The sequence below is a fragment of the Coregonus lavaretus genome (genome assembly GCF_964263955.1).
Source record: "Coregonus lavaretus genome assembly, chromosome: 9".
In the NCBI taxonomy this organism is placed as follows: Eukaryota; Metazoa; Chordata; class Actinopteri; order Salmoniformes; family Salmonidae; genus Coregonus; species Coregonus lavaretus.
The window spans coordinates 6,718,058-6,744,080 of record NC_139996.1 but is presented as its reverse complement, the minus strand read 5'-3'; the positions used below and the strand labels follow the sequence as shown (position 1 = coordinate 6,744,080).

Genomic DNA, 26,023 nt, shown 5'->3' with positions numbered 1-26,023 from the left:
AGGTGAACTGAGTTTACATGAGTTTATCCTTCACTGCATCACCAATTCCACTCTATATCAGGTTGTTGTTGTTAGGGACGACGGAAAATGACCCCATGTGTTATTGGTAAACAACCCAACAACCCCTGAATCCGAAAATAAACATGGAGCTACTTAACCTAGAAAGGAAGGGATGAATTGACGTCACTGTGTCAGATCTGGATCTGGAGAGGCTCAATACATATTTGACCCAGACCTAGGCTGTGTGCCAAATGGCACCCTATTTCCTACATAGTGCAATACTTTTGACCAGAGCCCTGGTCAAATGTATTGCACTATATAGGGAATAGGGTGCTATTTGGGACGGAAGCCTAGTTAAGAATAGGTCTGTGTTGCTGTCTTTAAGGCTGTGTTTACACAGGCAGCCTAATTCTGATATTCTTTTTCACAATTTGGTCTTTGGACCAATCAGATCAGATCTGAAAAAGGTCTGAATTAGGCTGCCTGTGTAAACACTGCCTAAGGAGCAGCCAGGTCAGTAGCTGCTGGCCGAAGAAACATGATGCATTCCTGCACTGTGACATCATCCGACTGCTTCGCCCTTGTCCCAAATACTTTATTAGAGGAATTTGCATGTGGTGAATAGAGCAGAGGTATGAGATCCATGAATGAAAAGGGACACGTCACATATCACATCATCATAATCCTAGGCCCTCCTTAGCTACACACTGTAACTGTAAGTTTTAGTTGTTATAAATATGTCTATGGTTTGTTTATGACCTACATTTTCATTAGATTTACATAAATGAGCTACAATTTGTATTTGATGGTGAATGCACAGATATCATATGGAATCAATGAACTCCAGCTTTAAAGGGACATATCATAATATCATCTGTGTGTCTGTCTATGTGTGATGCCTGACATGCATGTATGAATTACATTTAATAAATAAGCCTATGGATTATGTCCTACATATTGTAGGAATTAGGTTCTGACACGGTTCAGTACATCTTTGAAGCTCAATTTTAATGTGTTTTCCTGTTAGTTGTCTTGCCACTGAAACCACTGGAGTACATCCTGCATGTATATAATAATATCGCCCTCCTTTGGTTAAAAGTGAGAACAGAACACTTCTAATCCAGAATTTGAATCTTTGGCTTTGGCATGATCACTTTACATTCAAACATGAATACAATTAACAAAAACAGGTTTAAGATTTGTAACAATACAATTTATTAATTTTTTTAAAAATCACCTAAAAATAAATAGGGGCAGAGAAACAAAATATAGAGATATAAATAATTTCATAGCATTATTATAGTCATATCACAGGTTATTTTCAAGGCATTGAATATGCTTTGAATTATTAAGTAATACATTGAGGTGTCCAGCCAAAACATAGGGAGTAATTTTGCATATTTCATTTGATCCTAAATAAGCAATACAGGAATCAAGCAAGTATAATAAAGAAAATGATGATTATATTTCTTGCTTTTTATATGCCCTTTTTTATTGGATTGATCCTTTTAAATAATACTTGTATTAATACATATGTTAAGTAATAAGTAATAAGGTCCTGCCATGACAACAGTCTCTTGCTAAAACCCTTGAAGGTAGGTACAGAAGGTAGGATTCAAGCAACTTTAAAATTACATCACAATAATAACGTTGCATAAATGTTATCATCAGTCGATTACGGATTTCAGGGATGGTGTTCATTAGGCACCAAACTGAAAGAAAACGGACTGAAACACAGAGGGACTACCTAGACTTGTCCAATAAGAAACGTTATTAAAGGGACATCAACGGACTGGAATTTGCATGTGGTGAATAGAGCAGTGGTATGGGATCCAATGAACATGACCCTGATTTATCTTCTCTCATTCTTCCTCTTCCGGTTCTTCCTGGTTCGAGGCCAGCTGGCCCACGGAGCGTGCTCAGTAGTCATCACCCCTGCTCACCACTTCCTTACAGGTGGGCCTGAGTAGGATGGTGTGTTCGTACTGGGCAGTGTAGGAGCCCTTGGTGTCGCAGAGCGGCGGGTACGGGTCTATGATGCCCAGGTCACACAGGTTCTTCAGGGCCATCAGGTACTTGCTCTCTCCCTGCCGGTCCAACCAGCGGCGGCAGAACGCCAACGTCCCGAAGTTCTCATTTATCACGTTGAGCAGATGCTTGGCTCTGGGGAGTCTGGAACACGGACACACACACCACAATGGGAGGAGGCGGGGACACAGAGGAGAGGCGGGGACACAGAGGAGAGGCGGGGACAGAGGAGAGGCGGGGACACAGAGGAGAGGCGGGGACAGAGGAGAGGCGGGGACACAGAGGAGAGGCGGGGACACAGAGGAGAGGCGGGGACACAGAGGAGAGGCGGGGACACAGGAGAGGCGGGGACACAGAGGAGAGGCGGGGACACAGAAGAGAGGTGGGGACACAGAGGAGAGGCGGGGACACAGAGGAGAGGCGGGGACACAGGAGAGGCGGGGACACAGGAGAGGCGGGGACACAGAGGAGAGGCGGGGACACAGAGGAGAGGCGGGGACACAGAGGAGAGGCGGGGACACAGAGGAGAGGCGGGGACAGAGGAGAGGCGGGGACACAGAGGAGAGGCGGTGACACAGAGGAGAGGCGGGGACACAGGGACACAGAGGAGAGGCGGGGACACAGAGGAGAGGCGGGGACACAGAGGAGAGGCGGGGACAGAGGAGAGGCGGGGACACAGAGGAGAGGCGGGGACACAGAGGAGAGGCGGGGACACAGAGGAGAGGCGGGGACACAGGAGAGGCGGGGACACAGAGGAGAGGCGGGGACACAGAGGAGAGGTGGGGACACAGAGGAGAGGCGGGGACACAGAGGAGAGGCGGGGACACAGGAGAGGCGGGGACACAGAGGAGAGGCGGGGACACAGAGGAGAGGCGGGGACACAGAGGAGAGGCGGGGACACAGATGAGAGGCGGGGACACAGATGAGAGGCGGGGACACAGAGGAGAGGCGGGGACACAGGAGAGGCGGGGACACAGAGGAGAGGCGGGGACACAGAGGAGAGGCGGGGACACAGGAGAGGCGGGGACACAGAGGAGAGGCGGGGACACAGATGAGAGGCGGGGACACAGATGAGAGGCGGGGACACAGAGGAGAGGCGGGGACACAGGAGAGGCGGGGACACAGAGGAGAGGCGGGGACACAGAGGAGAGGCGGGGACACAGGAGAGGCGGGGACACAGGAGAGGCGGGGACACAGAGGAGAGGCGGGAAGAGAGATAAGGATGGTGTTTTCAGTGCAGTAAGGATTATGAGAGCAGTGCATAGGGACAATCCACATTGATCAACATTTCTGTAAATGTGCCAGATTTAGCCAGCTGGCTAATTTTCATCTGTAGTTTATGGGTTATTTTTTTTATTAGTACAGTAGTATTCAGTTCAGGTGTATACTGTAAGAATCAGCACGTTGGAGGGGGTCAGCCTTAGCAGGGTCATTCGCCCTCCATCGTCCTTGATGGCGAACAGAATGACATCTACAGTATAGAATTCTACTTAGCATCGATGTTCTGTATCATCATCACCATTAAAATCAGGTGAGGCTCGCACTCAGTGAGCACCGACCGAACCAAGCGACCGACCTTATTGGCACGTGTCCAACGTTGAAGTTTTTCATGTAATGCGAGCAGTCCATGTCACCGTGAACAGCTCCCCTCCCAGTGCTGCCAAACGTCTCGATTGCGTACACCTCACCTTCCTGTGGAGCAGAAGGGTAGAGGAGGACACAGTGAACTCAGCAAATCCTAGAAACAACTGATACTGACCGTAATCCATCTGCAACTTACATAAGACCAAAGTCCTTCAAACTGAAAGCCTTTATTGGCAGATGGAAAAAGGGAGAGAAACTCACAGCACTTTTTATGTCCCTGAAAACCTGGTAATTAATGTAGATGTTTAGAGATTATATTTTTCCTTTTTACAAGAATCTACATCATAGATGAGCAACCGTTTTTCCAGAGGATTCAATATATGCCGATGTCATTAAAGTAACTGCTTCATCTCTTACAGTGTTCATTACAGTAATTCCATCTCTTATAGTGTTCATTACAGTAATTCCATCTCTTATAGTGTTCATTACAGTAACTCCATCTCTTATAGTGTTCATTACAGTAACTCCATCTCTTATAGTGTTCATTACAGTAACTCCATCTCTTATAGTGTTCATTACAGTTACTATTTAATCTCTTATAGTGTTCATTACAGTAACTCCATCTCTTATAGTGTTCATTACAGTAACTCCATCTCTTATAGTGTTAATTACAGTAACTCCATCTCTTATAGTGTTCATTACAGTAACTCCATCTCTTATAGTGTTCATTACAGTAACTCCATCTCTTATAGTGTTAATTACAGTAACTCCATCTCTTATAGTGTTCATTACAGTAACTCCATCTCTTATAGTGTTCTTACACAATACACTGGGTGTGATCTATTCTATTGAAGATTCTGCTCACCCCAAGTCTTTAGTGTCACACTCCTGATGGAAACACAATTACACTAGACCTAACATTAACATTAAAACACTGGCGACCCACTGGTGTGGGGGTAAGTCTGACCCACTGGTGTGGGTGTATGTCTGACCCACTGGTGTGGGGGTAAGTCTGACCCACTTGTGCGGGAGTAAGTCTGACCCACTGGTCTGGCCCACTGGTGTGGGGGTAAGTCTGGCCCTCTGGTGTGTGGGGGTAAGTCCGACCCACTGGTGTGGGTGTAAGTCTGACCCACTGGTGCGGGGGTAAGTCCGACCCACTGGTGTTGGGGTAGGTCTGATCCACTGGTGTGAGGGCAAGTCTGGCCCACTGGTGGCCCACTGGTGTGGGGGTAAGTCTGGCTCTCTGGTGGCCCACTGGTGTGGGGGTAAGTCTGGCCCACTGGTGGCCCACTGGTGTGGGGGTAAGTCTGGCTCTCTGGTGGCCCACTGGTGTGGGGGTAAGTCTGACCCACTGGTGTGGGGGTAAGTCTGACCCACTGGTGTGGGTGTAAGTCTGACCCACTGGTGCGGGGGTAAGTCTGATCCACTGGTGTGGGGGTAAGTCTGGCCCACTGTTTGCCCACTGGTGTGGGGGTAAGTCTGTCCCACTGGTGGCCCACTGGTGTTGGGGTAAGTCTGTCCCACTGGTGGCCCACTGGTGTGGGGGTAAGTCTGTCCCACTGGTGGCCCACTGGTGTGGGGGTAAGTCTGTCCCACTGGTGTGGGGGTAAGTCTGTCCCACTGGTGGCCCACTGGTGTGGGGGTAAGTCTGTCCCACTGGTGGCCCACTGGTGTGGGGGTAAGTCTGACCCACTGGTGTGGGGGTAAGTCTGACCCACTGGTGCGGGGGTAAGTCTGACCCACTGGTGTGGGGGTAAGTCTGACCCACTGGTGCGGGGGTAAGTCTGACCCACTGGTGCGGGGGTAAGTCTGACCTACTGGTGGCCCACTGGTGTGGGGGTAAGTCTGGCCCACTGGTGTGGGGTTAAGTCTGGCCCACTGGTGTGGGGGTAAGTCTGGCCCACTGGTGGCCCACTGGTGTGAGGGTAAGTCTGGCCCACTGGTTTGGGGGTAAGTCTGACCCACTGGTGGCCCACTGGTGTAGGGGTAATCTGGCCCACTGGTGTGGGGGTAAGTCTGACCCACTGGTGGCCCACTGGTGTGGGGGTAAGTCTGGCCCACTGGTGTGGGGGTAAGTCTGACCCACTGGTGGCCCACTGGTGTGGGGGTAAGTCTGGCCCACTGGTGTGGGGGTAAGTCTGACCCACTGGTGGCCCACTGGTGTGGGGGTAAGTCTGGCCCACTGGTGTGGGGGTAAGTCTGACCCACTGGTGGCCCACTGGTGTGGGGGTAAGTCTGGCCCACTGGTGTGGGGGTAAGTCTGACCCACTGGTGTGGGGGTAAGTCTGACCCACTGGTGGCCCACTGGTGTGGGGGTAAGTCTGGCCCACTGGTGTGGGGGTAAGTCTGATCCACTGGTGTGGGGGTAAGTCTGGCCCACTGTTTGCCCACTGGTGTGGGGGTAAGTCTGTCCCACTGGTGGCCCACTGGTGTGGGGGTAAGTCTGTCCCACTGGTGGCCCACTGGTGTGGGGGTAAGTCTGTCCCACTGGTGGCCCACTGGTGTGGGGGTAAGTCTGTCCCACTGGTGTGGGGGTAAGTCTGTCCCACTGGTGGCCCACTGGTGTGGGGGTAAGTCTGTCCCACTGGTGGCCCACTGGTGTGGGGGTAAGTCTGACCCACTGGTGTGGGGGTAAGTCTGACCCACTGGTGCGGGGGTAAGTCTGACCCACTGGTGTGGGGGTAAGTCTGACCCACTGGTGCGGGGGTAAGTCTGACCCACTGGTGCGGGGGTAAGTCTGACCTACTGGTGGCCCACTGGTGTGGGGGTAAGTCTGGCCCACTGGTGTGGGGTTAAGTCTGGCCCACTGGTGTGGGGGTAAGTCTGGCCCACTGGTGGCCCACTGGTGTGAGGGTAAGTCTGGCCCACTGGTTTGGGGGTAAGTCTGACCCACTGGTGGCCCACTGGTGTGGGGGTAATCTGGCCCACTGGTGTGGGGGTAAGTCTGACCCACTGGTGGCCCACTGGTGTGGGGGTAAGTCTGGCCCACTGGTGTGGGGGTAAGTCTGACCCACTGGTGGCCCACTGGTGTGGGGGTAAGTCTGGCCCACTGGTGTGGGGGTAAGTCTGACCCACTGGTGGCCCACTGGTGTGGGGGTAAGTCTGGCCCACTGGTGTGGGGGTAAGTCTGACCCACTGGTGGCCCACTGGTGTGGGGGTAAGTCTGGCCCACTGGTGTGGGGGTAAGTCTGACCCACTGGTGTGGGGGTAAATCTGACCCACTGGTGGCCCACTGGTGTGGGGGTAAGTCTGTCCCACTGGTGGCCCACTGGTGCGGGGGTAAGTCTGACCTACTGGTGCTGGGGTAAGTCTGACCCACTGGTGTGGGGTTAAGTCTGGCCCACTGGTGTGGGGGTAAGTCTGTCCCACTGGTGGCCCACTGGTGCGGGGGTAAGTCTGACCTACTGGTGCTGGGGTAAGTCTGACCCACTGGTGTGGGGTTAAGTCTGACCCACTGGTGTGGGGGTAAGTCTGGCCCACTGGTGTGGGGGTAAGTCTGACCCACTGGTGGCCCACTGGTGTGGGGGTAAGTCTGGCCCACTGGTGTGGGGGTAAGTCTGACCCACTGGTGGCCCACTGGTGTGGGGGTAAGTCTGGCTCACTGGTGTGGGGGTAAGTCTGGCCCACTGGTGTGGGGGTAAGTCTGACCCACTGGTGGCCCACTGGTGTTGGGGTAAGTCTGGCCCACTGGTGTGGGGTTAAGTCTGACCCACTGGTGGCCCACTGGTGTGGGGGTAAGTCTGGCCCACTGGTGTGGGGGTAAGTCTGGCTCACTGGTGTGGGGGTAAGTCTGACCCACTGGTGGCCCACTGGTGTGGGGGTAAGTCTGGCCCACTGGTGTGGGGGTAAGTCTGACCCACTGGTGTGGGGGTAAGTCTGACCCACTGGTGACCCACTGGTGTGGGGGTAAGTCTGTCCCACTGGTGGCCCACTGGTGTGGGGGTACGTCTGACCCACTGGTGTGGGGGTAAGTCTGTCCCACTGGTGTGGGGGTAAGTCTGTCCCACTGGTGGCCCACTGGTGTGGGGGTAAGTCTGTCCCACTGGTGGCCCACTGGTGTGGGGGTAAGTCTGACCCACTGGTGTGGGGGTAAGTCTGACCCACTGGTGTGGGGGTAAGTCTGTCCCACTGGTGAGGGGGTAAGTCTGTCCAACTGGTGGCCCACTGGTGTGGGGGTAAGTCTGACCCACTGGTGCGGGGGTAAGTCTGACCCACTGGTGCGGGGGTAAGTCTGACCTACTGGTGGCCCACTGGTGTGGGGGTAAGTCTGGCCCACTGGTGTGGGGGTAAGTCTGGCCCACTGGTGTGGGGGTAAGTCTGACCCACTGGTGGCCCACTGGTGTGGGGGTAAGTCTGGCCCACTGGTGTGGGGGTAAGTCTGACCCACTGGTGGCCCACTGGTGTGGGGGTAAGTCTGACCCACTGGTGGCCCACTGGTGTGGGGGTAAGTCTGGCCCACTGGTGTGGGGGTAAATCTGACCCACTGGTGGCCCACTGGTGTGGGGGTAAGTCTGACCCACTGGTGGCCCACTGGTGTGGGGGTAAGTCTGACCTACTGGTGCTGGGGTAAGTCTGACCTACTGGTGGCCCACTGGTGTGGGGGTAAGTCTGGCCCACTGGTGTGGGGGTAAGTCTGGCCCACTGGTGTGGGGGTAAGTCTGACCCACTGGTGGCCCACTGGTGTGGGGGTAAGTCTGGCCCACTGGTGTGGGGGTAAGTCTGACCCACTGGTGGCCCACTGGTGTGGGGGTAAGTCTGGCCCACTGGTGGCCCACTGGTGTGGGGGTAAGTCTGACCCACTGGTGGCCCACTGGTGTGGGGGTAAGTCTGGCCCACTGGTGTGGGGGTAAATCTGACCCACTGGTGGCCCACTGGTGTGGGGGTAAGTCTGACCCACTGGTGGCCCACTGGTGTGGGGGTAAGTCTGACCCACTGGTGGCCCACTGGTGTGGGGGTAGGTCTGGCCCACTGGTGTGGGGGTAAGTCTGGCCCACTGGTGTGGGGGTAAGTCTCAATAGAAAAGCACCATAATATCAGGCAGTTCAAGGCCCTGTGTATTAGCTGATAACACTGACACCCTTCCTCTCTGCTCAGATAATCACTCAGTGAGAGACGCTTCACAGCATGCCCTGCTGACACTCCAGCAGAACAGAGAGCACTATGATCACACACACACACACACACGCTGGCACCCAAGCCTGCACACACACACACACACACACACACACACACACACACACACACACACACACACACACACACACACACACACACACACACACACACACACACACACACACACACACACACACACACTCTCATACAAAGAGGGTGATGGCCCTGTCACACCACCACTCAGTCCAGCTAAAATGAAAACCCTCAAACCTGGCACCTGGCTTCGCTGGAAACATCAGTAAAATGCACCACTCAGCAGCCCGCCAATTAAAATGTTACATTCTGTCCAAACGGAGTTAAGCATTGCAGCTGTGTGTGTGAGGGTGGTTAATCGGCTACAGACCTCTAGCCTGAAGCCCCAGATCTGTTTGTGCTGTCTTACCGACTCATGTGGTCATTGTCACACCTTAGGAGTTGGCAAAACAGCGCAGACAGATCTGGTACCAGGCTAATTGACCTCTGTGACCTCACCAATATGGTCCCTGCCTGGGCAATATACTTAGATCCTCAGGTATCTATACAGGTATCTAGGTATCTCTGAAGATATGTCGCAGGTATCTAGGCGATATCTCCTTTAGTGAGGTAACTGGTCATTAATGGACTTTGAGTGGTGAGAACTCGATGCGCTTAGAGATGCAATTAAGGAGCTGGAGTTTCATCAAGTGGCGCGCGCTACATGCTACTTGATGCTTCTGGCTGATAATGTGCTTAAAGGTGCAATAATGTGCTTAAAGGTGTAATAATGTGATTAAAAGTGCAATAATGTGATTAAAGGTGTAATTAAAGAACTGAAGGAGGTGACTAAGGTGTTGGAGTGTTGGAGTGTGTGTGTGTGTGTGTGTGTATACATGTGAGATGTTAATCTGAGCTGATCTCGACACCTCGTTGTAACTCTAGAGATTTCCTTCCAATTACACTTACTTAAGGGTTTTATTATAGGCTACTCAAGGATTTGTTATTTTTTATATATAATTTCACTTGAACAGAATGAACCCGCAAGAGATGTGTACCTTGAGTTTGTTGTTGCAGACATGATGGAATGAAATAAGACGAAGACGAAGAAGAAGTTTGACTACATTGTACTAAGGTAACATCTGAAAAGCCTTCTGTACAAATGAGCGAAAGAAGCCACCAGTCAGTACCCAGTCAGTACCCAGTCAGTACCCAGTCAGTCGCCAGTCAGTCGCCAGTCAGTCGCCAGTCAGTCATCAGTCAGTCACCAGTCAGTACCCACCTCCATTCTGGTAGCTTCTCCTCCCTTGACGATGGGGACAGTCTTGCCTGCGTGAATCCTGTACTGGCCGATGGAGTGTCCATTGAGGTTCCTGATTGGCTTTACTACATAGGAAATAATAAATAAAAATAAAAATATAGATAGAAAATATATCTGTAATATATCTATATCTCTATATATATATATATATATATATATATATATACAGTAAAATATCTCTATATACAGTACCAGTTAAAAGTTTGGACACACCTACTCATTAAAGGGTTTTTCTTTATTTTTACTGTTTTTACATTGTAGAATAATAATGAAGACATCAAAACTATGAAATAACACATATGGAATCATGTAGTAACCAACAAAGTGTTAAACAAATCAAAATATATTTAAAATTTGAGATTCTTCAAATAGCCACCCTTTGCCTTGATGACAGCTTTGCACACTCTTGGCATTCTCTCAACCAGCTTCATGAGGTAGTCACCTGGAATGCATTTCAATTAACAGGTGTGCCTTGTTAAAAGTTAATTTGTGGTACTTCTTTCCTTCTTAATGCGTTTGAGCCAATCAGTTGTGTTGAGACAAGGTAGGGGGGGTATACAGAAGATAGCCCTATTTGGTAAAAGACCAAGTCCATATAATGGCAAGATTAGCTCAAATAAGCAAAGAGAAACGTCAGTCCATCATTACTTTAAGACATGAATGTCAGTCAATACAGAACATTTCAAGAACTTTGAAAGTTTCTTCAGGTGCAGTTGCAAAAATCATCAAGCGCTATGATGAAACTGGCTTTCATGAGGACCGCCAAAGGAATGGAAGACCCAGAGTTACCCCTGCTGCAGAGGATAAGTTCATTAGAGTTACCAGCCTCAGAAATTGCAGCCCAAATAAAAGCTTCACAGAGTTCAAGTCACAGACACATCTCAACATCAACTGTTCAGAGGGGACTGTGTGAATCAGGCCTTCATGGTCGAATTGCTGAGAAGAAACCACTACTAAAGGACACCAATAAGAAGAAGAGACCTGCTTGGGCCAAGAACCACGAGCAATGGACATAATTTCCGGTGGAAATGTGTCCTTTGGTTTGGAGTCCAAATTATCTCTGGTTAGAGCCAGCTTGCGCTCTTCTGTGAAGGGAGTAGTACACAGCGTTGTACGAGATCTTCAGTTTCTTGGCAATCTCTCGAATGGAATAGCCTTCATTTCTCAGAACAAGAATAGACTGACGAGTTTCAGAAGAAAGAGTTTCAGAAGAAAGTTATTTGTTTCTGGCCATTTTGAGCCTGTAATCGAACCCACAATTGCTGATGCTCCAGATACTCAACTAGTCTCAAGAAGGCCAGTTTTATTGCTTCTTTAATCAGTACAACAGTTTTCAGCTGTGCTAACATAATTGCAAAGGGGTTTTCTAATGAGCAGTTAGCCTTTTAAAATGATAAACTTGGATTAGCAAACACAACGTGCCATTGGAACACAGGACTGATGGTTGCTGATAATGGGCCTCTGTACGCCTATGTAGATATTCCATTAAAAATCTGCCGTTTCCAGCTACAATAGCCATTTACAACATTAACAATGTCTACACTTTATTTCTGATCAATTTGATGTTATTTTAAATGGACCAAAAAATTGCTTTTCTTTCAAAAACAAGGACATTTCTAAGTGACCCCAAACTTTTGAACGGTAGTGTACATACATACAGTATCTGCAATATATTTGTAATTGTAATTTCTCTCATCAAACCAGCAAACTGAAAGATTAGGAAAACAGTAAGAGCCCAGTGTGTTTTCCCATATAAACAAACAAACAGAGAGACAAACAGAGAGAGAGAGGAGAGAGAGAGAGAGAGAGAGAGAGAGAGAGAGACAGACAGACAGACAGACAGACAGAGACAGAGACAGAGAGACAGAGAGAGAGACACAGAGACAGAGAGACAGAGAGACAGAGACAGAGACACAGAGAGAGAGACACAGAGAGACACAGAGACAGAGACAGAGACAGAGAGACAGAGAGACAGAGACAGAGAGACAGAGAGACAGAGAGACAGAGAGACAGAGACACAGAGACAGAGAGACAGAGAGACAGAGAGACAGAGAGAGAGAGAGAGAGAGAGAGAGAGAGAGAGAGAGACAGAGAGAGACAGAGAGAGACAGAGACAGAGAGAGACAAAGAGAGACAGAGAGACATACAGACAGACAGACAGACAGACTGATACCTTTGTATGTTTTCCCATCTATCTCCACCTCATAAGACTCCATGACCTCCTGGATGGTTTCACCCACGTCACACAGACGCACATCTATCCCTGCACACTGGCACAGAAAACAGTTGACAGTTACACAAGCTCTCTCTACATGGGTCACAAATAGACAAGAGTTGACAGTTACACAAGCAAACACCAACCAACCATCTCTACAGAGCTCATTATCAGACGAGTGGGGAGTGAGAGTTACATCACATATCCTCTTAGGATGTTAGCTAGCATCCAAAATATGGTCATTTAGCAGAAGCTTTTATCCAAAGCGGATTACAGAACTGTCAACATTAACAGATATATTCAGTATTATGTGGCCCATGTGGGAGTCTAACCCACAACCCTGATGTTGCCTGCACTGTAAAAACGGCTAGCTGGAGCCGTCTCAGCGGTTGGCTGTAGATGCCCTCGGTGACTTAATGCTGACTCTACTTTGGTCTGACCCCACTACAGACGGTCTACTTTCGTCCGAAGCCACTTCAGACGGTCTACTTTGGTCTGACCCCACTTCAGACGGTCGACTTTGGTCCGAAGCCACTACAGACGGTCCGGTAAGAACCAGGCAGATGTGTCCACATCCAGAGCTTTATTATCTCTTGGTCACCACCACACAGTTGCACACACACATCATAGAAGTAAAACACACAGATAACTTGGTTGGCAGCCAAACTTGGTTCTTCATCTGCCAACAACTATAACCACTCTAACCTGGAGTGGGAGGGGCCATAGCCCAAATGTCCATTTAAACCCGATGATTGGCTGAAAGGAACTGCCTTTTTTACATGCTCTAGTCTAACCCACTGAACAATCGGAACCAAAGTCATAGTGAATGGATAAATGGGTTGCGTTACCCTGATGCCTGTGTTGGTAGCATCTCTCACAGCCTCCAGAAGTCTGTCATACTTTGGGTTGAAGGTCACGGTAAAGGCACAGTCAATGATTCGACCTGAAACACCAACAACATGAATATCAGCCAAATGCAACGACACGAGGTAAAAGTTAGATCTTACCTTCCTGTCTTAGCCTGGTATTTGCCTGGTATTTACGAAAGTATGGGTAAGAAGTGTGATTACAATGTATCAGGTGATTACAGCACAATTTGAATATGTAATATCTAAATAAAGTCCAGAAGATAGCGATAGACTTTTAAATGGATCTTCAAACCTGCTTTTGTAGAACCGCACTACTGCAGGTTTTTGTCCTAGTTCAGCAGTTAAACACCTGATTCAGCTCATCAAAGGTGTTGAAGGTCAGTTGATTAGTTGAGTCAGGTGTAACGGTATTAAAACGCTGGGATCAAAACCCTTGACTATTACTGCTGTAAAATGCAAGTGCAACCAGATACAGACATTGGGCTGGGTATCTGTAAAGCACTTTGTGACAACACTGCTGAATTAGAAAAGGCTTTCTAAATACGTTTGATTGATTGACAGAACTCAGTGGCAGTGTTGACCATTGATGTGCCTGCAAGTCTATTTTATATAAAAACGTAACTACAGACTGAACAGAAACTCAGTGTCAGTGTGCCCACTGACCGTTGACGTGCGTGCCGAAGTCTATCTTGCAGACGTCATTGTACTGTAGTACTGTGGGGTCTCCAGCGTTAGGGGTGTAGTGGGCAGCAACATGGTTGATAGAGCAGCCAGTGGGGAATGCCAGGCCAGCCTTCAGACCATTCTCTTTGATCAGCCTCCTACTGCAGTCCTCCAGTCGCTCACTGGTATACAGGGACAGACCAGGAAGACAGGGACAGACAGGACAGACAGGACAGACAGGGACAGACAGGACAGACCAGGCAGACAGGGACAGACAGGACAGACAGGACAGACAGGGACAGACAGGGACAGGGACAGACAGGACAGACCAGGCAGACAGGGACAGACAGGGACAGACCAGGCAGACAGGGACAGACAGGGACAGACAGGACAGACAGGGACAGACAGGGACAGGGACAGACAGGACAGACCAGGCAGACAGGGACAGACAGGGCCAGACCAGGCAGACAGGGACAGACAGGGACAGACCAGGCAGACAGGGACAGACAGGGACAGACAGGACAGACAGGGACAGGGACAGACAGGGACAGGGACAGACAGGACAGACCAGGCAGACAGGGACAGACAGGGCCAGGGACAGACAGGGACAGACAGGGACAGACCAGGCAGACAGGGACAGACAGGGACAGACAGGGACAGACCAGGCCAGACAGGGACAGACCAGGCAGACAGTGACAGACAGGGACAGACCAGGAAGACAGGGACAGACAGGGACAGACAGGGCCAGACAGGGACAGACAGGGCCAGGGACAGACAGGGACAGACAGGGACAGACAGGGCCAGGGACAGACAGGACAGACCAGGCAGACAGGGACAGACAGGGACAGACAGGGCCAGACAGGGACAGACAGGGCCAGGGACAGACAGGGACAGACAGGGACAGACAGGGCCAGGGACAGACAGGGACAGACCAGGCAGACAGGGACAGTGACAGACAGGGACAGACCAGGCAGACAGGGACAGTGACAGACAGGGACAGACCAGGCAGACAGGGACAGACAGGGACAGGGACAGACCAGGCAGACAGGGACAGACCAGACAGACAGGGACGGACAGGGACAGGGACAGACCAGGCAGACAGGGACGGACAGGGACAGGGACAGACCAGGCAGACAGGGACAGACCAGACAGGGACAGACCAGGCAGACAGGGACAGACAGGGACAGACAGGGACAGACAGGGACAGACCAGGCAGACAGGGACGGACAGGGACAGGGACAGACCAGGCAGACAGGGACAGACCAGACAGGGACAGACCAGGCAGACAGGGACAGACAGGGACGGACAGGGACAGACAGGGACAGGGACAGACCAGGGACAGGGACAGACAGGGACGGACAGGGACGGACAGGGACAGACAGGTAAAGACAGGGACAGAGACAGACAGGACAGGGACAGACCAGGCAGACAGGGACAGACAGGGACGGACAGGGACAGACAGGGACAGGGACAGACCAGGGACAGGGACAGACAGGGACGGACAGGGACGGACAGGGACAGACAGGTAAAGACAGGGACAGAGACAGACAGGACAGGGACAGACCAGTCAGACAGGGACAGACAGTGACAGACAGGGACAGACAGGGAGAGACCATACAGGACAGAGACAGGGACAGGGGGTTAATACAGCTTAACCATGTACTGTAGGTTGAAGTTAATACAGCCTCAGTGTCTTTTATCAGCCTCCTAGTGCAATCCTCTAGTCGCTCACTGACAGACAGGGACCACAGATGACAGGGACAGGTGTCACATTCAGGACATTTTCACTTCAGCAACACAGGTTAACCATGCAGGTCAACACAGACTCACTCCATGATCCTCAGTGCTGCTCCTGGGGAGCTACAGCACCGGCTCATCAGAGAACCACCTGATTCAGCTAATGAAGGAGTAGGTCAGTTGATGAACCAAATCAGGTGTTTTACTGCTGAGCTGGGACAAAAACCTGCAGTACTGCTACTCTCCGAGAGCAGGATTGAGAATCGCTCAAATTACTCAAATACATCAATACACAATTTGACTAAAGTGAACGTCAACCAAGTCCATTACAGTGCTGTCAGGCCAGCTCGTACCAGGGCCTGTACGATATAGTAAATGAATGACCCTCACCAGATGTCGATCATGGTCATCCCAGGTTTGATCCAGGTGTTGACGTAGTTTCGGACCTGTCTGTGGGCCTCGGCAGCCTGACGGAAGTCACTCCACATCTCCTCGTTGGCCTTGTCAAGGACCCTCTTCTCCTCATGGGTGGTGCGCCAGGCTGCACTGCGCCTGGGAGGGAAACACACACGCACACACACACACACACAATCTTTATCTTCTAATGGGATTGGGATGTCAAACAACACCTTCAGGAAATGATGCAGCAAACATTGCAGTTTATAATGCAGGTATAGATTAACATAGTGGGTGAGTGTGTGTGTGTGTGTGTGTGTGTTTGTATGTGTGTGTGTGTGTGTGTGTGTGTGTGTGTGTGTGTCTTATTTTAAATGTTTTCATTTAACCTTGATTTAACCAGGTTTCAATTAGATAAAATCTCTTTGGCAAGAGATACCTGGTATTGTGAATAAAAAACAGCATAGTTGTGAATAACATTTTATAGTGTTATCTTGGGTGACTGAGGCACATCCAATATTTGTGTTATGTTTTAGAGTATGAAGTATGATGGACTGTAAACCACAGCGACCTCGATAAGATCTATGGCCACCACACTGCATAGGATCTATGGCCACACAGCACACTGCATAAGATCTATGGACACCACACTGCATAAGATCTATGGCCACCACATTGCATAGGATCTATGGCCACCACACTGCATAAGATCTATGGACACCACACTGCATAAGATCTATGGACACCACACTGCATAGGATCTATGGCCACACAGCACACTGCATAAGATATATGGCCACCACACTGCATAGGATCTATGGCCACACAGCACACTGCATAAGATCTATGGACACCACACTGCATAAGATCTATGGCCACCACACTGCATAAGATCTATGGACACCACACTGCATAAGATCTATGGACACCACACTGCATAGGATCTATGGCCACACAGCACACTGCATAAGATCTATGGCCACCACACTGCATACGATCTATGGCCACCACACTGCATAAGATATATGGACACCACACTGCATAGGATCTATGGCCACACAGCACACTGCATAAGATATATGGCCACCACACTGCATAATATCTATGGCCACCACACTGCATAGGATCTATGGCTACCACACTGCATAAGATATATGGCCACCACACTACATAAGATATATGGCCACCACACTACATAAGATATATGGCCAACACACTGCATAAGATCTATGGCCACCACACTACATAAGATATATGGCCACCACACTACATAATATATATGGCCAACACACTACATAAGATATATGGCCACCACACTACATAAGATATATGGCCACCACACTACATAAGATATATGGCCACCACACTGCATAGGATCTATGGCCACCACACTACATAAGGCCAATGGACTTGGTAGAGGTGACATACCCGTCTTTAGATGGGGGATATTCACACTCCTCTCCCTTTGGGAAGACAGCACTGGGATACAGCTCACAAATAGGGATGGTGGGAGGGTCAGTCTGCCCCTTCACTGTGCCCCAGATAGAGAGAGTGAGATGGAGGGAGGGAGAGGAGAGGATGAGAAGAGAGAGGGATGGATGGAGGGAGGGAGGGAGAGGAGGATGAGAAGAGAGAGGTTAGCGTCTGCAGATGTGCAACACATTGTTGCTATTAGCAACACATGGTCACATATGGTCGCAACACATGCTACAGGGTGTATGGCAATATAGACAATGTAACCCATTTCAGAATAAGGCTGTAACGTTTCAAAATGTGGAAAAAGTTAACGGGTCTGAATACTTTCCGAATGCACTGTATCACTAATAGAGGTGCTGTAACAGTCTAGTATGGGGAAACCTCTTCTCAAGTGTGGGGTTCTAGATGTGATGACTAGCTTAGAAAGAATGCATTAATGATTAAACATAATGGGTTTGTACTGTACTGATATAAATTGTTTCACATAACAAGCTGTGATTCATGTGAGGAACGTTAGGGGGTAGGATGAGATAAGACTTGTATTTCTCACAGACACGAACACTGCCTCTTTGTGATCTGTGAACCGTCCAAGGACGTAGGTACAAGGAGTACAGGGGAACAGTGTCTATGGGTGATGACTCTACAGGGTGTGATGATAACAACTTATGCCTGGCAACAGTGTGCAACGGTAAAGCGCCAAGGGACTGGGACCAGCCTGTGCGCCAACGACTGGCTGAGTAAGTCTAAACCACGCTCAGTCTCTACTCTGATTGGCCAGCAGGGAGCGGGAACTATCTCTGTCAGAGTATTTGAAGAAGAACTTAGAACAATGGATCAGTTCTCTGAGTGCCCTGCGTGGTATTTCAGTGGACCCGTATATACGAACATCATATTTACCATTGAAGTGTTTGCATTAATTAAAATACTAGTCTATTTTAGAAGACGTGTATTGACCTCTTTTGTTCCTAATACCAGATTTGAATTGACGCAACTTAACACAAGATAACTCATCAGCTCAAGACATATCAACATGGGTTTCATCTGTAAAAAACATGAAAGGTTCTGAAGTGGTAACAAAAGGAACTGAAACCATGCAGTGGGAGAAACAATGACTGATGAAGACAAACCTCCCTTCTTTTTCTTCTTCTTCTTCTTCTTCCCTGCTGAGTTTTCACCCTCTTCTCCATCTGTCCAAAACATGCATTTTTCATTCTCTTAACGAACATGACACATGACGTATTCAGTCACAATTCACAATGCTTGCAGTTAACTGTTTGCACTTAAGAAGTTACAGTAATGCGCAGCAGCAGACGCCAACTCATGTCACAGGTCAAATTATACGTTTGTTTGGTTTAAGGGGCAAATCGGGACTTCAAGATCCACACGAGAACGTTAAGGACAATGATGATAAAGTGAAAGAGGACCTGAGAAGTGGTTCAGTCAATCACAATACCCAGTGCAGTGCTAGCAGGTAACGTAACTAGTTGGTGAACGACACCAAACTCATGTCGCAGGTCACATGTTGAGTATGAGAACGGTGAATGATGACGATGATGAAGATGAAGTCGTACCCTCCTCTCCATCCTCCTCCTTCTCTTTGTCCTCCGGCAGGGCTTGCTGCTCCAACTGTTTCGTCACATCACCAACACCTCCTCCAGTATCTCCATCCCCCTCACACTCATTTGTCCCTGCTGCAAAGTCATACACGCACACACTCGAACACACACACACATGCAACACACACACACACATAGAACACACACACACATTCAACACACACACACACACACGCAACATACACACACACACACACACACAAACGCACGTGCGTGCGCAACACACACACACTTAAAGTGAGTAAATTGATACATTTTGAGAAAGTGCATCTACTGTGAACAGAACTTGGCAGGAGCAATGCATAATTTGTATCTATACCTAGAATCAATATCCCAAGGGCATATGTAGGTACCCTGCAGCATTATGCCATGCCATCTATAGCCCTTCAGAAACAGGACTATATAGATCCATAGTTTAACACACACCACAAAATAATATCAAGTCCACATGTGTTTTTACAAGATAAGGTGCTTGTCATATAGTTTTGTCAGCAATTAATTTAATGCTAAAGCATACTTTTTTTTTTCTCCCTAGTGGAGCTCTTTTATAACGCAAGAAGAGGAGTGCTGAAAAGTACTGGAATATGACTGTCATCTTATTCCTGCAACATCCTTCAATTTTCGAATTTGACAGCATTCCATTAAACCAATAGAAGAAGCGTTTTCAAGCCTCGAGAGAGGCATTGTCCCTTTTCCAGATGTGCATCTCCCTCATAACGGCACCGGTGCCCGTTCACTTCCAGGTGAAGACAGCGGTGACAGCTGCGGCGGAACAGTAGCACTTTCTGACAGGTAATAAAGTCCCATGCTTCTCATCTTTCCTGGTCTTTTTACGCTATGGCACAACAGGGGACCTCTCAATAATGCGCTATTTCCAAAACGGCATTTATCCTCACCGTCATGCATTCTTTCTTACCTGGGACAGCCGTCTTCTTCTTCTTTTTTTTTCTTCTCTTTTTCTTCCCTGTTTCCGAGGGCTCCGCGTCCTCTTTCTCTTCGTTCTCTTCGGCGTCCCCATTGAGAACTTCGGGCGCCTCCGGTTCAGGCTGCACCGTCTCGAGCTCCGCCATGATCCGCGTTCGGAATCAAGTGACGCATAAACTGCTGGGAGCCTCCAGTGGCCACGTTCTGAAACTGTGCTCGAGGCAGACAGGCAGCTGAGCCAATAATGAGCTGTTAGGCACTTTGTGCAGCTGCTTGACCTCAATAGAGAAAACTAAGCCCGTCCTTTCTTAATTTCTCAAGTGACAAGAGAGGAGTGTAGTGCTTAAACTCTGGAGAGTCTATAGGCTACTAACTTTTATTGAGGCAGTTTGTGTTCCATCAGGTTATAGCACGAGAGGAAATATGATGTATAATCTAAATCAAATAGATTATCACAGTGTCATTTACAAATCGACACAGTGAAACTAGTCTCTCAATATATAATTAGAAATACACTGCTCAAAAAAATAAAGGGAACACTTAAACAACACAATGTAACTCCAAGTCAATCACACTTCTGTGATATCAAACTGTCCACTTAGGAAGCAACACTGATTGACAATACATTTCACATGCTGTTGTGCAAATGGAATAGACAACAGGTGGAAATTATAGGCAATTAGCAAGACACCCCCAATAAAGAAGTGGTTCTGCAGGTGGTGACCACAGACCACTTCTCAGTTCCTATGCTTCCTGGCTGATGTTTTGGTCACTTTTGAATGCTGGCGGTGCTTTCACTCTAGTGGTAGCATGAGACGGAGTCTACAACCCACACAAGTGGCTCAGGTAGTGCAGCTCATCCAGGATGGCACATCAATGCGAGCTGTGGCAAGAAGGTTTGCTGTGTCTGTCAGCGTAGTGTCCAGAGCATGGAGGCGCTACCAGGAGACAGGCCAGTACATCAGGAGACGTGGAGGAGGCCGTAGGAGGGCAACAACCCAGCAGCAGGACCGCTACCTCCGCCTTTGTGCAAGGAGGAGTAGGAGGAGCACTGCCAGAGCCCTGCAAAATGACCTCCAGCAGGCCACAAATGTGCATGTGTCTGCTCAAACGGTCAGAAACAGACTCCATGAGGGTGGTATGAGGGCCCGACGTCCACAGGTGGGGGTTGTGCTTACAGCCCAACACCTTCCAGGACGTTTGGCATTTGCCAGAGAACACCAAGATTGGCATATTCGCCACTGGCGCCCTGTGCTCTTCACAGATGAAAGCAGGTTCACACTGAGCACATGTGACAGACGTGACAGAGTCTGGAGACGCCGTGGAGAACGTTCTGCTGCCTGCAACATCCTCCAGCATGACCGGTTTGGCGGTGGGTCAGTCATGGTGTGGGGTGGCATTTCTTTGGAGGGCCGCACAGCCCTCCATGTGCTCGCCAGAGGTAGCCTGACTGCCATTAGGTACCGAGATGAGATCCTCAGACCCCTTGTGAGACCATATGCTGGTGCGGTTGGCAATGGGTTCCTCCTAATGCAAGACAATGCTAGACCTCATGTGGCTGGAGTGTGTCAGCAGTTCCTGCAAGAGGAAGGCATTGATGCTATGGACTGGCCCGCCCGTTCCCCAGACCTGAATCCAATTGAGCACATCTGGGACATCATGTCTCGCTCCATCCACCAATGCCACGTTGCACCACAGACTGTCCAGGAGTTGGCGGATGCTTTAGTCCAGGTCTGGGAGGAGATCCCTCAGGAGACCATCCGCCACCTCATCAGGAGCATGCCCAGGCGTTGTAGGGAGGTCATACAGGCACGCGGAGGCCACACACACTACTGAGCCTCATTTTGACTTGTTTTAAGGACATTACATCAAAGTTGGATCAGCCTGTAGTGTGGTTTTCCACTTTAATTTTGAGGGTGACTCCAAATCCAGACCTCCATGGGTTGATTAATTTGATTTCCATTGATAATTTTTGTGTGATTTTGTTGTCAGCACATTCAACTAGGTAAAGAAAAAAGTATTTAATAAGATGATTTCATTCATTCAGATCTAGGATGTGTTGTTTAAGTGTTCCCTTTATTTTTTTGAGCAGTGTATATAGATAATGAGAAAGGCAGCCATTTAAAAGGCTACATAAAATATAAATCATTAGTCAATAGCCTGGCATGGGGGACACTTCTGATCTCTTCACTCAGTGAATAGTCCATAACGGACGCAGGCCAGAATCGAATAACCACTTTCTCTGTTAACAATTCTCATCCAATTATGTCCCCAAGCCTTCCATCTCAAGTTACTGCGCTCGCTCTGCGCACTGGGTGACGGGGACCACTTTGTGCCGCATTACTTGTTTTTGCAAAATATCAAGCGCTCGAGCCACAGTCTATTTTTAGATGCAGAATGAGCCGGTGGTTTGTATTGTCGGTGTTATGCTTTCAGATTGTTGCCATGAGTCAATCATTTCTGGTGCGTACACTCATTTGGAGACCGGCGGGGCGCAGTGTGTGTATCCAAGCAACAAGCTTCAGCAAACTCAAAGGGATAAAGGTTACATTTACAGTAGATGAACGGGGAGGTGGATTGTCGAACATTATTCTGGCACCCAGTACAAGCTTAGGGATTCTACTGGGATTCATATTTTTGTCTTTAACACCAGATGTAGATAATGTGGGGAGTTAATCAACACTTTTATGGAGTTTATAACTGAGTGGAATTATTTGTAAATGATGATGACAGATTTTAGACCCGGACCTCTGTATTTCTTTGATCAGGTAACCAATAAATATACTATTTATTATTACTATATTATGCAACAGAGGAAACTGGGATAATGGATAATAATTGTACAACTCCTTCAGCCAACAGGACAGGGACGTAGGAGACGCCCCAGAATGCCCTTGGAGCATTGCTTTGATCTGGCGCGCTTGGCAACAATCAAAAGGTAGGCTAAACTCATATAGACTTTATACATGTTAGAGCATTACAGTGGAAGTCGGACGTTTACATACACCTTAGCCGAATAAATTTAAACTCAGTTTTTTACAATTTCTGACATTTAATCCTAGTAAAAATTCCCTGTCTTAGGTCAGTTAGGATCACCACTTTATTTTAAGAATGTGAAATGTCAGAATAATAGTAAAGAGAATGATTTATTTCAGCTTTTATTTCTTTCATCACATTCCCAGTGGGTCAGAAGATTACATACACTCAATTAGTATTTGGTAGCATTGCCTTTAAATTGTTTAACTTGGGTCAAACGTTTCGGGTAGCCTTCCACAAGCTTCCCACAATAAGTTGGGTGAATTTTGGCCCATTCCTCCTGACAGAGCTGGTGTAACTGAGTCAGGTTTGTAGGCCTCCTTGCTCGCACATGCTTTTTCTGTTCTGCCCACACATTTTCTATAGGATTGAGGTCAGGGCTTTGTGATGGCCACTCCAATACCTTGACTTTGTTGTCCTTAAGCCATAACTTTGGAAGTATGCTTGGGGTCATTGTCCATTTGGAAGACCCATTTGCGACCAAGCTTTAACTTCCTGACTGATGTCTTAAGATGTTGCTTCAATATATCCACATAAATGTCCTTCCTCATGATGCCGTCTATTTTGTGAAGTGCACCAGTCCCTCCACAACCCTGGCGTTGCAAACGCCATGCTCTACCAACTGAGCTACATCCCTGCCGGCCATTCCCTCCCCTACCCTGGACGACGCTGGGCCAATTGTACGCCGCCCCATGGGTCTCCCGGTCGCGGCCAGCTACGACAGAGCCTGGATTCGAACCAAGATCTCTAGTGGCACAGCGAGCACTGCAATGCAGTGCCTTAGACCACTGCGCCACTCGGGAGGTTAGTGTTCTTCGGCTTGCAAGCATCCCCCTTTTTCCTCCAAACATAACGATGGTCATTATAGCCAAACAGTTCTATTTTTGCTTCATCAGACCAGAGGACATTTCTCCAAAAAGTAAGATCTTTGTCCCCATGTGCAGTTGCAAACCGTAGTCTGGCTTTTTTATGGCGGTTTTGGAGCAGTGGCTTCTTCCTTGTTGAGCGGCCTTTCAGGTTATGTCGATATAGGATTCGTTTTACTGTGGATATAGATACTTTTGTACCTGCTTCCTCCAGCATCTTCACAAGGTCCTTTGCTGTTGTTCTGGGATTGATTTGCTCTTTTCGCACCAAAGTACGTTCATCTCTAGGAGACAGAACGCATCTGAGCGGTATGACGGCTGCGTGGTCCCATGGTGTTTATACTTGAGTACTATTGTTTGTACAGATGAACGTGCAACCTTCAGGCATTTGAAAATTGCTCCCAAGGATGAACCAGACTTGTGGAGGTCTACAATTTTTTTCTGAGGTCTTGGCTGATTTCTTTTGATTTTCCCATGATGTCAAGCAAAGAGGCATTGGGTTTGAAGGTAGGCCTTGAAATACATCCACAGGTACACCTCCAATTGACTCAAATGATGTCAATTAGCCTATCAGAAGCTTCTAAAGCCATGACATAATTTTCTGGAATTTTCCAAGCTGTTTAAAGGCACAGTCAACTTAGTGTATGTAAACTTCTGACCCACTGGAATCGTGATACAGTGGATTATAAGTGAAATAATCTGTCTGTAAACAATTGTTGGAAAATGTACTTGTGTCACGCAGAAAGTAGGGGTCCTAACCGACTTGCCAAAACTATAGTTTGTTGACAAGAAATGTGTGGAGTGGTTGAAAAACGTGTTTTAATGACCCCAACCTAAGTGTATGTAAACTTCTGACTTCAACTGTATATGTCTGTTTTGTGTGTGCTTGACTTTATATACAGTACCAGTCGAACGTTTGGACACACCTACTCATTCAAGGGTTGTTCTTCATTTTTACTATTTCCTACATTGTAGAATAGCAGTGAAGACATCAAAACTATGAAATAACACATATGGAATTATGTAGTAACCAAAAAAGTGTTAAACAAATCAAATAGGTGTTATATTTGAGATTCTTCAAGTGTAGTTGCAAAAACTGTCACGGTCGAGGTAAGGAGTAGACCAAGGCGCAGCGTGATGAACAAACATGACTTTAATTAGTTAAAGCACGAAACAAAACAAGAAACGACTCGTGACGTCCACGGTATCAATGACCGAACATGGAACAAAAACCCACAACCACAAAGGGAAAACATACAGTTTAAATATGGCTCCCAATCAGAGACAACCAGCCAACAGCTGACACTCGTTGCCTCTGATTGGGAGTCACTCAGGCAAACATAGAATACAACAAACTAGAATGAACACCAACATAGAAATACACACATAGAAATGAACACACCCTGGCTCAACATAATGAGTCCCAGAGCCAGGGTGTGACAGTACCCCCCCCTAAAGGCGCGGACTGCGACCGCGCCTCAACTAAACAAACCAGGGGAGGGCTGGGCGGGCATACCTCCTCGGCGGCGGTTCTGGCTCCGGCCTTGACCACCACCCTCCAATACACCCCCCATAGTGCCCCTGGTCCAGTCTGGTCCCGCCGGCTGGAGCAGGACTGGACTTAACAGGAGCGATCCTTACCAGGCTGTCGACTCGCACCCCTGGCTTGGTGCGTGGAGGAGGAACGGGCCTTACCAGGCTGACGACTCGCACCCCTGGCTTGGTGCGTGGAGGAGGAACGGGCCTTACCAGGCTGACGACGCGCACCCCTGGCTTGGTGCGTGGAGGAGGAACGGGCCTTACCAGGCTGACGACTCGCACCCCTGGCTTGGTGCGTGGAGAAGGAACGGGCCTTACCAGGCTGACTTCTCGCACCCCTGGCTTAGTGCGAGTGGCAGGAACAGGCCGGACCGGGCTGGCGACGCGCACCGTAGGTTTGGTGCGAGTGGCAGGAACAGGCCGGGTCGGGCTGGCGACGCGCACCGTAGACTTGGTGCGGGTGGCAGGAACAGGCCGGACCGGGCTGGCGACGCGCACCGTAGGTTTGGTGCGAGTGGCAGGAACAGGCCGGGTCGCGCTGGCGACGCGCACCATAGACTTGGTGCGGGTGGCAGGAACAGGCCGGGTCGGGCTGGCGACGCGCACCGTAGACTTGGTGCGGG

General features: G+C 48.9%; 1 protein-coding gene across 1 annotated transcript; it reads right to left on the bottom strand.

Annotated features, from left to right (window-relative positions):
• Positions 1 to 1,919: 1,919 nt before the first annotated feature.
• On the bottom strand, positions 1,920 to 20,153 carry LOC311135129 (methionine aminopeptidase 2-like; the record flags this gene model as incomplete). Its single annotated transcript, XM_084169024.1, has 11 exons — positions 19,952 to 20,153; positions 18,991 to 19,110; positions 18,547 to 18,606; positions 17,372 to 17,474; positions 15,938 to 16,099; positions 13,811 to 13,992; positions 13,127 to 13,221; positions 12,237 to 12,333; positions 10,025 to 10,128; positions 3,605 to 3,720; positions 1,920 to 2,172 (listed from the first exon to the last, which is right to left on the bottom strand). Exons 1-11 carry the CDS (start codon positions 20,103 to 20,105, stop codon positions 1,920 to 1,922), a joined length of 1,446 nt encoding a protein of 481 aa, XP_084025150.1. The 5' UTR covers positions 20,106 to 20,153.
• Between the last annotated feature and the right edge of the window lie 5,870 nt (positions 20,154 to 26,023).